General features: G+C 43.7%; 1 protein-coding gene across 1 annotated transcript in view; it reads left to right on the forward strand.

Annotated features, from left to right (window-relative positions):
- LOC143017420 (uncharacterized) overlaps positions 1-10,206 on the forward strand; it is a 49,143-nt gene extending 38,937 nt beyond the window's left edge. Inside the window, exon 5 of the mRNA XM_076172137.1 lies at positions 6,630-10,206. Within this exon, the coding sequence (XP_076028252.1) occupies positions 6,630-8,915 (2,286 nt within the window). The 3' untranslated portion in view covers positions 8,916-10,206. The remainder of the gene's footprint in view (positions 1-6,629) is intronic.
- Positions 10,207-15,000: the final 4,794 nt, after the last annotated feature.

Here is a 15,000-nt window from a genome sequence, read left to right on the forward strand (position 1 = left end):
GAAACCAAAATATTATTCAAAGCCTTATGGAATGGGTTCGATTCTTCGAACCAAATCATCAGAGAACTCGAACACTAACGTTTCATTCTCTCTCTCTCTCTCTCTCTCTCCCTCTCTCTTTTTGTGTCAGAAAATATCACATAAGGTCCAAGTTCATATTTCGACGGATCTAATTTCCGCGATCCTTTTATGTGGATCTAATATCCGCGATTCATTTCGACGGGTTTGTTTTTTGGCGATTCGAATATCGGCTGTTGGTCACGTGAGCCATTTAGTTGGAAGGAAACAAAGAAACAAGGATAAACGAAACTCCCGCTCCATTCAAGCTCGATAATGCCAGATGGGTGATCTGCAATTATTAGATTTCATTGAATAAAGCTCTTCCTAATTTTCCAAAGTTTTGAATTTCCTCGTGCTGTCGGCATTTTGACAGAATCGTTATTTTGGCAGATAATGTGACGTTTTACCCATGCTGAACTTCCGCGAAATTAAAGTGAAAAGTTTCAACTTGTATAACATTATCAGCAAAGCGAAGTAATTAGGCACAAGATGGACTGCTTACTTTCTCCTCATATATATCCTTTATTTTATTTTATTTTATTTTTTAGAAAATTGCCTGTCGAGTGGGGAAGAGAGAAGGTAGTACAGATGGGAGTTAGAGAGAGGGGAGGAAGGGAAACGAGGAAGGTGAGGGGAAAGGGTAAGGAGAAAGCGGATGGGTAGGGAAAGGGGGTGGGGAAAGCAAAGGAGATGGGAATGAAGGAAAGAGGGAGAGTAGAGGTGGGAGATATAGGGAGAGGATAAGGGTAAAGGGGATGGGCAGGGAGAGGGGCAGGGAGAAGGGATGGGAGGAAATGAATGGGGGAGTGGAGTGGGAGACTTATTAGCATTCAGTTCCCCGCCCCTCTCAATAAATGAGAGAAATCATAGAATAATTAGGCGCTAACTCACACACACCTACACACACACACACACACACACACACACACACACACACACACACACACACACACTGGGGTCAGTGGCAAATGTCAAGAACCTGACACCTCTTGCGTGACTTATGACGTGACAGGGGAGGATTTCGGTGCCACGTCTACTAACCAGAGTCCCAAAACATTTTTTCATTTTTATAGACTTCCACTCAAAGAAGAATCCTGTTAATTTTTAATTTCTCCCTTCCCTCCTTTCTAGTGTTCTTCTTAAATCTCTCCTCTTGCCATTGTCCATAAAGATAGAACCTCTTGAACAGAATACGCGTTGGGCTCCGAGCTTGCTACACCATTACGAAGGCCCGAGTTTGATCCCCAGAGGCATCGAGTGACTGACATTTGCCCTGGCTATCCGAGCACACGGGGCAAATGTGGAGGGTTTGTCATCAGCAAGGCACCTTCCTTTATAAATCACGCCTTTGTATTTATTCATTTATTTGCTTGGAGTTGGGAGATAGGGTTGATGAAAGAGTATTAGGATGGTTTGGACACATGGAAAGAATGAGTGAAGAAAGACTAGTAAAAGAGGTATGGAAGGCATATGTGGAGGGAGTGAACATGAGGGGACGTCCTAGGATGAGGTGGATGGATGGGGTGAAGGGGGCTTTGGGGAAGAGGGGAATGTCTGTTGAGGAAGGACGGGAGAGGACAGAAGACAGGGGTGAATGGAGAATGGTTGTATATGGATGATGTTGTGATGCATGGGGTGGAATGGGCGGGTGGAATGGGGGGTGAGGTAGTATGTGTGAGCAAAATTTGACGCAGCCCGAGGGGATTTCTCCCCGTCTTCTCCTTTTATGCATGGGGGGACGGAGAGGGAGGGTCGCCGATTTAATGAGGCGGCCTTGCTGTGGATATGCTTTGTCTTACGACACTACTTCTGACCCAGGGCAGTGGACAAGGTGCAGGGATGACCCGTCATCCAGGAGATGCTAAGATGAGAGGTGTGGAGTGTATTCAGGGTTGGAATGGGTAGAAATGATTTGATGACTTTTTCCTTTTTGGCTACCTCCCTTGTAAGGGGGAAAAAGCCTTGGTATATGCATGTATTTGCTTATCTACTTATTTGTTTGTTTATTGTTCATTTGTTTATTCATCTATTTTATTTATTCGTTTATATATTTACCTACTTCATAGTTTATCTATTTACTCATTTACTTATTTATCTATTTATGTATATATTCATTTACCTATTTGTTTATAAATCTATTTATTTATCTATATATCTATTTATTCATTTATCTCTATATTAATCCATTTCTCTATCTATTTATTTATATATCTATTTATTTCATTTGTCCACCTGTTTACTTATACATTCATTTGTGTATCTATTTATCTGCATTTGTCTTCAACTAAGGTACAAGGTGAGAATAGTTACGCACACTGTTGCAACGAAGGCTGGACTTAATTGACCTTACAATGGACAAAAGAAGAAGAAGAAGAAGAAGAAGAAGAAGAAGAAGAAGAAGAAGAAGAAGAAGAAGAAGAAGAAGAAGAAGAAGAAGAAGAAGAAGAAGAAGAAGAAGAAGAAGAAGAAGAAGAAGAAGAAGAAGAAGAAGAAGAAGAAGAAGAAGAAGAAGAAGAAGAAGAAGAAGAAGAAGAAGAAGAAGAAGAAGAAGAAGAAGAAGAAGAAGAAGAAGAAGAAGAAGAAGAAGAAGAAGAAAGAAGGAAGAAGGAAGAAGAAGAAGAAGAAGAAGAAGAAGAAGAAGAAGAAGAAGAAGAAGAAGAAGAAGAAGAAGAAGAAGAAGAAGAAGAAGAAGAAGAAGAAGAAGAAGAAGAAGAAGGAGGAGGAGGGGGGGGAGAAGAAGAAGAAGAGGAAGAAGAAGAAGAAGAAGAAGAAGAAGAAGAAGAAGAAGAAGAAGAAGAAGAAGAAGAAGAAGAAGAAGAAGAAGAAGAAGAAGAAGAAGAAGATACAATTTTTACGCAAACGAGGAGACACTCAATGGACCTCCCCAGACGGTCAAAATCATCATGAGGCGTGCCAAAAGGACACGTTAGCAAACGAAGTACTAATAGGAAAACTGAGGAAGCTTCGCGACTTCGGTCTTTCGAGATCCCCTACGAACACGGACAACAATGAGAATATAGAATTTCACCTGAACTTCTAGTTATGCTTATCTGGCTTCTCGAATTAATTACCAACAAGACCTACAGGTGGTTTTCCTTTATATATCTAATTAAGTTAATAGAATTCTACTTTGAGGTCGGAGGTGATTGCTAAGGAGAGAGAAAGATTGTAAAAGTACAGTCCTTCTCCACCAATCAAAACACAAGCGACTTGACGTCACGATTTCTTGGCGTCGTTGTCGTCACGTAACTTGTTCTATGTCGACATGGCAACATTTCCGGGAGGTGGAGGGGCGCTGACTGTGGGACAATCACCGGAGATGGATGGGAGATGATTTACGTAAGAGGTTTCCAAACTCTCACAAACTTTTGTCTCGTTCTCCGGATGCCAAGTATCCAGGAAGACAAACAGGCCTTCGGGGTGTCCGTGCGTAGTCCACTCGTGGTGTTTACTTCTTTTAAAACACAAGTTAAGAGTTATGAGTGATGACCTCAGCAACGCATACACGTGTACGGGCACGCTTATCTGCATAGCGTACATACACACAAATGTACCAACACAAACATGTATACACACGTACACACACACGCTAAGCATTTTGCCGATGAAAGCATGATCTGTATTCAGAGAATTTCAAAAGTAAAAAAACATGTTATGCAGACAAACAGATGAGTAATCAAATAGTTAAGAAAATAAATAAATAAGTGTGAGAATCAACACCGTATGAGATCGAAACCTTTATTGGTACGACGTTTCGCTTGTTACAGCTTTTTCAAGTACAGATATATGGCAAACACTCTGAGTACATAATTATGTCATATGTCTGTACTTGAAAAAGCTGTAACAAGCGAAACGTCGTACCAATAAAGGTTTCGATCTCACACGGTGTTGATTCTCACAGTCTTGTCGGCTTTTGCCTTTGTGTTTCAAATAGACAAATATTAAAATGATTAAGTAATCAGAAAGAGTAGATAGATAATTAATTAGATAATCATAATAAATACTAGAGATAGAACAACATTAATTCCTGTTATACTCAAATAAGCGATTGCACGCACGCACGCACGCACACACACACACACACACACACACACACACACACACACACACACACACACACACACACACACACACACACACACACAATTTAGATACTGTGAGATACAGAGACGGGACACCACGAGCGTAGCTCTCCTTCCCGTAAGATAGATCTAGGTAAATACGCACACACACGTACACATACACACACACATACAAACACGCACACACGGAAATGATAGATATGAGGGCACAGTCACTTGGGATGATCTGTTCTTGAGTGACTTCGACATCATCCCAGATCACACCGAAGTCATTAGCGTCAGCACACCCTCACCCCTCCACCCCACGCCGAGTTAAGTCGCGTCGAGTCGAGTGTTTGTGTGTTTGCGTGTTTGCTTTTGCTTTGGAGCGAATGGCGAACGAGAACTCTATTGTCACGGCCGGCTCTTGACCGACACTTCCGTGTGTGTATTTACCGAGTTATATTTTACGGGAAGAGAGCTATGCTCGTAGTGACCCGTTTTTGTATCTTTCAGCATCCAGTTTTGATCTTACATTCTTGTATAATTTTTGCACTCACTGTTTCTTCATTCAATTTGTTCCAGATATCTACCACTCTGTGTGGGAAGCTTTTTTTCAGATTTCTTCTGTAACTATCCTTTTTAATTTTTCCATGTCCTTTGGTTTTTCTTTTATCTCACTTTAGTAAATCAACTCTATCAAGGACTTTCATCCATTCATAATTCTGTGTGTGTGTGTGTGTGTGTGTGTGTGTGTGTGTGTGTGTGTGTGTGTGTTAGTGTAAGTGTGTGTGTGTGTAGTGTGTCTATGCATTTGTTTTTATCTAAAAACGTTTCGTAATTAATATGCCTCTTTGTACTCTTCGTCTCCATTTCCTTATGCATGTGTGTGCGGTCGCGAAAACACACAAACACACACACACACACACACACACACACACACACACACACACACACACACACACACACACACACACACACACACACACACACACACACCATTCTCCTCTTCCATTTTCTCAGTTTCTTCTTCTATTCCTTTTCTCCCTCCCCGTCTTCCCTTTCTCTTCAGTTCCTTTTCCTCTCACTCCTCCTCCCCATCCTCCTCCCCTCCCTCCCTCCTCCTCCTCCTCCTCCTCTTTCCCCTCCGGCTCCGGATAGTGAGTTTTTGGGGGAAGACACAAGTTAGGAATTACATGACGTCACTCCACTACAGCGACATCCATTACGCATTTCCTGCATAATCGTAGTACACGGGAGGATGGTGGGGTGGGGCATAGTGTTGGTAGTGGTCGCGGTGGCTGTGATAGTAGTAGTGGTGGTAGTGGTGGGAGTGTTGGTGGTGGTGGTAATGGTGGTGTTGGTGGCGGCAGTGATTGGGGTGGTGATTTTTTCCCCTACATTTGGGATTAACCAGCGACAAAAGACAATGTTCTTCTGCGTTAATGCCACAAGTACCCCGGCCCTGAGACCTCCCTGCCCAATATAGGTTTCTTTGGCGGGGAAGCGAACACTTTCTATACATATACATAAGAACACGCTGCCTGGTTTTGTGAAAAACAAAAATCTGATTCTTCGACCAAATTTCGAAAGAACGTGGAAAAGTGGAGGGGGTGTCATGAGCTTTTGTTTTCGGGTGTCAATGGTGTCACGTCTTTGGACTGGGTTCGGATGGGGGATGGTGAGTGGAGTGGAGTGGAGTGGAGTGGAGTGGAATGGAGTGGGGTGAGTTGCTGTAGGCTGTTGAATTGGTTGTGGGGTGAGTATTACCCAAGACCAAAGATAGTTTCTCTCTTTCTCTCTTTTTATCTTTTTTCTTCTTCTTTCTCTCTTTGCGAAGCGTTTATTTTTTTCGTCTCTAGTTTTCTAACCGCTCTTCTTTGGATGCGGAAGTACAAAAATCTTTCATGATTTCTTCAGACATAATTTCTGCAATACACGCGTGATATTTTCATTCTTATTTTTTGTCACAGTGATAGATTGATTTGGATCTTAACTCGCACAACGTGGTACCATGTTCGAACCTAACGGCTGTCACGATCTTTGTGACATCTTAAGTCGTCGCTAAGCGCCTTCTGGTGTAGATCTAGTAATGACTTGCAGCCATTTCCCTGTAAGTTTATTCATCGACCTAATTATTTATCTATTTATTTTATTTTATATTTATCTCTCTAATTTTTCTATTTTCATTTATCTATTTAATTATCTTATTTCTATATATCTATTTATTCATCTTATTTCTATTTATTCATTTCATCATCATCATCATCATCATTATCACTGTTATTGTTATTGTTGTTATTGTTATTGTTATTGTTATTGTTTTTATTATTATTATTATTATTATTATTTTTATTATTATTATTTTTATTATTATTATTTTTATTATTATTATTATTATTATTATTATTATCATTATTATCATTCTATTATTAATTTTTTTTCTATTCATTTGTATTTTCATTTGTACTTTTCTATGTATTTTTCTATGTATTTTTTGTCTTCCAGGTGACTCCAGAGGAAGGTGAGAAGCTGGCTCTCGACCTCGGATGCTCCTTCGCCGAGGTCTCCGCCGCCGAGAACTCCGCCTCCATCACTCCGATCCTCCACGACCTCGTCTCTCGCGCCGACGACGCCCGATGTAGCGTCTGCCCCGGCGTCCACTACTGCCACCACTTCCACTGCCACAGCCATTACCCGTTCCTCCGGTGCTGGTCAAGCCACGTCACGAACCACTCGCCTTCAGGAGTTTCTCCGCCGAGTTCGAACTCTTCTTCGGGGCTCCTGTGTCACTCGGGAGGTGGCAACACGCAGGGGGTCCCGCCACAGAGCTCGAGCTGCACCTCCTCCTCTTCGGGGGTTCTATGTCACTCGGGAGGTGGCAACCCGCAAGGGGTTTCGCAACCGAGTTCGGGCTCCACTTCGGGGAGTTTATGTTATTCAGAAATGAATCCGCAAAGGTTTTCGCTCTCCTCGACAATCTTCAGTTCCTCGATGACATTGTGTCGCCCGGGAGCCAACGCTCAAGGATCCTCTTCCTCTTTCTCCCCAACTTCGAGTTCTTCCTCAGGGGTCCTGTCTCCTTCAAATTCTTCGTTGTCTCCGTGTCACTCAGGTAGTAACCCGCAAAGGTCTCCTTCCTACTCCTCCTCCTCCAGCTCCCCCTGTTCCTCGTCCTCCTCTTCCCCGCCCCCATTGGTGTCCCCTTCCTTTCCCCAAGTGCGTGGGAGTTTGGTGACTCCTCCGTCTCCGAACTTCACCGCCGGATGTAGAAAACTGACGGCAGCACCAGGAGACCCGCCGAGGTTATGTGGTGTTGAAAACTCTAATGGTGTTGCCTGCGGCCCTAACCCCAGCGGTGTTTACAGTGGTTGTGTTAGTGCTGGTCGCGACGGTGTCCACGGAAGGCACAGTGGAGGTAGTGGCACCAACGAACGTGGCGTTCTGAGCGACGGGGAAATTCACGGCGCTAATGGCGGTGAGGACAGCACTAGGTTGAAGGATGCAGATACTAAAGACGGTAGTAAAAGCGATGATAACTATAGTAACTGTAACTTCTACAATAAACTGCACAGTCCCACCAGAATCTGCACCAAGAAACCTGGAAATGACGTCAGACCTGGGAATGACGTCACACATAAGTGCTCAGGTTCTGACTGCGGCGTTGGCTGTGGCATAGCCTCCCCCGAACCTAGACAGGTCCTTTACAGCAAAGACATCCCATCAATAGTCCGCTGCGACGAGTTCGGTAAGAAAGAGTCTCCCTCGACCCGAAGAGTAGGAGAACCTTCAGTAAGTTCGGAGAAGGAATCTCTTGAAGCTGAGGGCAGCAACAAGAAAGAGCCTGCGAAAGCGATCGTCAGCAGGTCGCTGAGCTCACCGGTCGTGGACTTCGACAAATGCGACAGCTGCGAGAACTGCAAAAGTGCCCTGGCGGAAGCCTCGACGACGAGCAGAGGGGCCCTCAGCTTGCATTTACCACCACCCCGGCCTCCTGTGATGGCTCCCCCCGGCCATTCCCCCCTCTCCCCAACGTCTTCCTTAATGTCTTCGCCTCTCCTCCAGGGGCATTCCTTCGTTCACGAGAACAGGGCACGAGATGAAGAAGAAAACTCGGGAAGTGTCGAGGACTACAGGGGAAGAAGACTGCAGTGTCCTTGCGTCCTTCGGGCGGGGAGCTTCCGAAGTAGCGGACGCGTCGAAGTCGTGACAATCAGCAAGCCGAAGCCTGTCCTGACGAAGACCCAGAGCGCCGCACCCGACACTCCATCGTCCGGGACTTCGAGCGGGAAGACCGAACTCGGGTCGTTGTCCCCCACGACAAGGAACAAGGCCAAATTGAAGAGCCACACCTTCGACTTCTCGAGAACAAAGAGGCTGATACAGTCCGAGTCTTGCTACGTCCTTCCCCGAGCCGGAGACAACTACTCCGACTTCTCCTTCTCGAAGAACGACAAGAACAACCGCTCGTCGCACAGCCACCTCAGCACCTTTGCCCTCGGGAGTACGACATCATCCCCAAAGAGTAGCTGCGGGAGCGACGCCGGAGGGGTTACCGGAGTGGAAGCCCCCAGAACCCCCGAGGCCAACGGTGGGTGCTTCACCCTCGACGGAGGTCGAGGTGGAGGCCTTCCTGCTGCAGGAAGACAAAGAAAGTTCTCTGTCTTTGGCGTGGGCAGGGCGCTCGGGAACTTCCTCAGTCGGGGCTCCATGCCGGACCTACCGAGGGCCACGGCGTCCTTTTGTGACAAGTTTGGTTCGCTCAAGAGAACGCTGAAAAAACGTTCCGTGTGAAACTGTATATGCATATATATATATATATATATATATATATATATATATATATATATATATATATATATATATATATATATATATATAATCTTTTTTCTCTCAAATGAACTTTGCGCTTGAACAAAATGAGCTTACAAAGACGGTTATTGCTAGTAGAAGTACATACATACAGTACACACATACACATGAACATGCACACACGTAAAACACGCATACATACAAATGTGTCATCCTGTCGTATGCATCTTTGTTCTTCAAACTACATTTTGTTTACACAGTGACGTCATGAGCACAGTTTTTTTTCTGTAGATACACAGTTCTCGAGAAAGCCATCGTCAACTGTTGTCAGGCCTCTCATAAACCAACATCATTGTAAAGATTTGATTGCATGTTGGGATTCGTTGGATGTTTCGTGACTTCTGGTGGTGACTATTTTTGACCCAAATTTTTTATACTCCAGCCCTATTTACTTTATTTTTCTTTCTTTTTGGTGGGGAGGGAGGAAAAGGTGGAGGAGTGTCCGCATCGGGGATACCACAGTTGAATATCCTAAATATGCTTTTCTTTAATACCCTGATCTGCCGATCTGCGTTGCTGTGACCTCCCGCTGACTTGACCTCGTCTCTGCTATTCACGAATCACAGGTCACACATACCATGACTCGGTAAGTCTTGGGATCAAAACCTAAAGGCCCGTTCAGGCTTAACTGGGTCAAATAGCTTATATCCTAACGTGTTATAAGCCGGAACGATTCAACCTCGCTCGACGCACAGGACTGTGGAAGGTCTAACAGCTTTTTCTTTTTTGACACAGCGTGCCGCTCGTGGTGGGCCACGTGTTCTGTAAGGGTCCCATCGCTGGCATCAGTCGAAATCTGTTTACGTAGCAACCTCGGGCTAAGCTCTAATGAGGCCTTGATTACGAGGCTCATTACGTAAACACGAGGCGAAACAAACACTTCAGCCATTATGCACACACACACTCACTCACACACACACACACACACACACACACACACACACACACACACACACACACACACACACACACACACACACACACACACACAGAACCTCACCGTAATCTTCTCAGTCTAGTGATATCATATATTATTATCTAATTGACAATCCCCTCTTGTCCCTATCACCATCAGTTGAATAACATCGTAAGGCGTTATCCAGAAAGAATCTGTAAAGTTCTGTATTGGAGTCGATGGTGTTAACTAGTTGAACCTTCTGAAATACTTTGCAGATAATTGACGACAGAGAATTTATTTAGCAATATACACATACATACACAACTATATATATATATATATATATATATAAATATATATATATATATATATATATATATATATATATATATACTATGAACAAAAAACAACAGGATGATGGGAAAACACTAAGCTATGGAAGTGTTTATTAGCGAGTCTTGTTTTCTAAATTGTATTTTCTATCTAATTTTGACCAGTTTTGGTCCAGGGACAAAACTCACTATGGACCAAAAATATGTGCCCCAACGGCGCATGACTTCATGGGGCGAACTCTCAATCAGCCAATCAGAGAGCTATAATCTCGCAGGTGGGTGGAGCCAGTTGAACGAGAGAACTAATGGACGGCTTTGTCTTTACATGACATCAGTAGAGATGTGTATCCGCAGAACTTCTCTGCCGAGATTCATATGAGCGCAATAGGGGAAGCTCCCTCTGCTGAATCAAGTCGTTTGAAGACAGCCAGAATAAAACATGTTAGTTGAACTTGGCACTTCAAGTAAGCCTTCACTGCCTCCGTGCTTCTATGCACGCTTTGTATCCTATACTTAGGTTTAGACATGTTTGTATATCTCATGTGTATATCATAAAAGATGAAAACCTAAATACGCAATGTTTTTTCTATCCTTGTATAAAGAAATCATATATACATTTATACATATATATGTTGAAACATTCTGACAAGTTGAAGTGGGTGGGAAGAGGAAAGATTGGAATCTTATTCCGAGTTTTATTCTTAACTAGTTTCGCTATATATACAATATATATATTCGAATATAACGCATGATATGTCATTCATTTAATACAACTTTACTAACAGAAAAAAAACAAGAGAACTTCTACGTATGTATTTGTGTGTGAATCACCAAACTACGGCCCGCGAAGTCAGATCTGTCCCGCGAGGTGCGTTTATCCGGCCCGCTCCGGCACTGTACTGTCAAAATGTTTATCTATCCAATGTATTACACTGAACAAAATGGATATGCCGCCGGCGCTCGTCACTCTCTCAGTGATCTGGACCGCTGTGAAAACAAAAATTTGGTGACCCCTTGATCTAATTTATCAAATGCTCTCAGCGTTACATAAATCTGGAGCCCTGATATGGGTCAGACTGAAGTGTCTGCGATAGTCTATTTCTCGAGTATGGATCAACACGAGTCTGGCTCCACGAGGAGCCGAGTTGAGAGGGAGTCAAGTGGAATGAGTGGGGGTGGAGGCGTCGCATTTGACTTGGCTACCTTCCTTGTAAGGGGAATAAAAGCCCTTGATATATTGATGGATGGCTCAATACTGTCTGAGGTTTGTCCGTCCTTTGATGTTTTAGTTACTAAAGGGAGGAAAATTAATAAAGTACGGGGGAAAGAAGGAAGGGAGAGGGAGGTAAGAATGAGGAAAAATGGGGAAGAGAAATCAAAATGAGAGCAATAAAGAGAGAGGTAAAAAGAGGGACAAAATATTCCTGAAAGAGGAGAGAGCGACAAGGCCTTAACAGGAAGTGAAGCATAATGAGACAGAAGGACTGTAGTGTCCCAGCGCTTCCATCCTAGTGGACGATTTTGGGCCTGGTAATGAAGAGAAAGAAAATAAACAAAATGGCTGAAACAAAGGCACTGAAAGAAAAAGAAAATTAAAGAAGAAGAAGAAGAAGAAGAAGAAGAAGAAGAAGGAGAAAGAAGAAGAAGAAGGAGAAAGAAGAAGGAGAAAGAAGAAGGAGAAAGAAGAAGGAGAAAGAAGAAGAAGAAGAAGAAGAAGAAGAAGAAGAAGAAGAAGAAGAAGAAGAAGAAGAAGAAGAAGAAGAAGAAGAAGAAGAAGAAGAAGAAGAAGAAGAAGAAGAAGAAGAAGAAGAAGAAGAAGAAGAAGAAGAAGAAGAAGAAGAAGAAGAAGAAGAAGAAGAAGAAGAAGAAGAAGAAGAAGAAGAAGAAGGGGTTTAGGAAGCGGAACTGGGAAGTACAGGGAAACTACAGCAAGTAGGTAGGAGAATGGAAAGGGGAAAAAGAAGAGGTGGAGGAAGAAAGGAGGAGGAAAAGTCGAAGGAGGAAACTACAGCAAGTAGGTAGGAGAATGGAAAGGGGAAAAAGAAGAGGTGAAGGAAGAAAGAGGAGAAGTCGAAGGAGGAAAAAAAGAAGAAAACGAGGGAGGAAAAAAAGGAGAAGACGAGGGAGATAAAAAAGGAGAAAATAGAGGAAGAAAAGGAGGAAGATAAGAAAAGGAAGAGGGAAGAAGAACAAGAACGAGGAGGAAGAGGAGGTGAAGGAAGAGGTTGAGAACGAGGAGGAGGAAGAGGAGGTAAAGGAGGGGGAGGTGAAGAAGCAAGGAAGATGAGGAGGAGGAGGAGAAAGAGGGGGAGTAGGAGGAAGGGACGTATGTTGTGATGTGCCATGTGCAGCTCTCGAAGTGGGCGTCAATTTATTCACACTTTCTCCATCTCTCTCCCTCTCCCTCTCCCTCTCCCTGTCTTCCTGTGTGTGTGTGTGTGTGTGTGTGTGTGTGTGTGTGTGTGTGTGTGTGTGTGTGTGTGTGTGTGTGTGTGTGTGTGTGTGTGTGTGTGTGTGTGTGTGTGTGTGTGTGTGTGCGTGTGCGCGTGTGTCCCTCTGTCAGTGTCTATCTGTCTACTGTGTGTGTCTGTGTATCTCTGTCTTTCTCACTATCTGTCTCTCTGTCTGTTAATCTCTGTTTATCTCTCCCCGATTCAGACACGCAAATGTAGCGCCGCACTACCGTCTTCAATTTGGTGACGTACTTTACAACGTCTATTCTAGCTGTCGCCAGTTGAGTTTATTCACCCAAGGAAGGGGAAGACCGTAACCTTAATCGACCCAAACCCCGTTTTAGTCCCAAGTCTGCCTCTCAGCTGAATAAAATCGTCTGGCTGCAGTCAGAACAAATACGAACGAGATGCGTCACCGTGTTGAGTATGTTGACCTATCAGGTGATTTGGTGTCTGCTATTGTAAACATATGTCAAGCAGAAACTGTTTCTGGGTCAGAGCGGTGCTGGAAGCAAATGAATGGATGCATGAACTAAGCATAAATGAATAAATCAAACGAATGAATAGAGAGATGAATAAGCAAAGCGTTAATGAATGAACATGTAAAAAATATATGACAGAATAAACAAGGAAATATATCCCAAATGAGTTACTGAATTAATATATATAGAGAAAAATAATTGATATTAGTGTTAGGCGGAATACAATTCACAGCGTGGTATGAAGCTTGTTACCTCTCTTTCTCTCTCTCTCTCTCTCTCTCTCTCTCTCTCTCTCTCCCTCTTAGTCTCTTTTTTCTTGGGGGGAAGGGAAGAACACGGAGATGAATAAAATAGCCTATCGGTAGCCAGAATAAGAACACAATTTTGATAATGACAAAGTGATTCCGCCTCTTTTCTGCTGTTTTGGCCCTTCCCACTTTACTTTCCTTTCATCTGCGATTGACCACAGCTCTTCCCACTTTCTCTTGTTCTCGTCAGTGATTGGCCACGACCCCTCCCGTTTTCCCCTGGTCTTGTCTGTGATTGGCCACGGCCTTTCCCACTTTACTTTCCTCTCGTCTGTTATTGGCCACAGCTCTTCCCACTTTTTCCTGCTCTCGTCTGTGATTGGCCACGGCCCTTTCCACTTTCCCCTGCTCTCATCTGTGATTGGCCACCATGTTAACCGACGATTTCCTTTACTGAAGACAAAACCAGATTCTCCAATCACAGAGCAACACGTCACATGTATAGGCGGGGCCTCTTTAATATTACAAAAGCGAACGAGATATAAACTAAAAGTTAAGGGCAAGACGGAGTAAGGAAGCGAGTTCCATAACCGGTCTGATTAATTATAAACAGACCAATTCAGTCATGTCCAACGAGCAACGTGCATACAAAGAGTATGAGGAAGAATGTCCTATAAAGGCGTTATCAGACTAGGCTATTTTTCCTTCGACTGTTGGAGCAGATTTCCAGCCCGCAGCTTTCAAGAAGGAATTTGATATGCTGGAGCAAAATATATTTCCTTCAGCATATTAAATAGCACTGTATGTAAATTGATGAGGAAAAGAAATAGTTTGCCATAATTATTTTACGGCGGAAATTTTTTTTTGGAGGTAAGCAGTACCGCCGATTAATCGGAGGTTGGAGGAAAATTGCCCAGTGTGATAACTCCTTTAGTGAAATTTCGAAGCGGTCGACTGGACGGAACGGCTTTATGGGCGATAACGTTACATATACTTATACATATACACACGTGCGTATGAAGCTGCGTCGAGATGCCACGCCAAGTTTCGATGGCAAGGGCCTTCAGGGAAGGGAAATTGATTTCAAAGTCGTCCGCTCGTGGACACAAATTGCTCCTCATTTTGTCATTACCTCCAGCTAAAAGAGGTCTCTGGACGGAGCGCATCGATGACATTATCCATGAATTTTCAAGGTCCACTCGCCAACGGAATATTTTTTTTTTTTTTCGTGCGCGTGTGTATGATTCACCTTGGTCTTTGGATCACGTGTTGGATTCGTGATCGACACTTGTTTCCCTCCCGGAAGAGAGCTCAGAGCTCGTATGACCGATCTATGGGTAATGCTATGACCTAACACACACACACACAAACACACACACCCAACTCCCCGCCCACGAGTGTGTGTGCGTGTGTGTGTGTGTGTGTGTGTGTGTGTGTGTGTGTGTGTGTGTGTGTGTGTGTGTGTGTGTGATTCACCATGGTCTTGGATCACGTGTTGGACTCGTGATCGACAGCTATCTCCCTCCCGGAAGAGAGCTTAGAGCTCATATATGACCAATGTATGGGTAATGTTGTCACCTTACACGCACACCCA

Source organism: Oratosquilla oratoria, chromosome 32 (genome assembly GCF_046742065.1).
Source record: "Oratosquilla oratoria isolate Oo_2021 chromosome 32, ASM4674206v1, whole genome shotgun sequence".
NCBI classification, from domain to species: Eukaryota; Metazoa; Arthropoda; class Malacostraca; order Stomatopoda; family Squillidae; genus Oratosquilla; species Oratosquilla oratoria.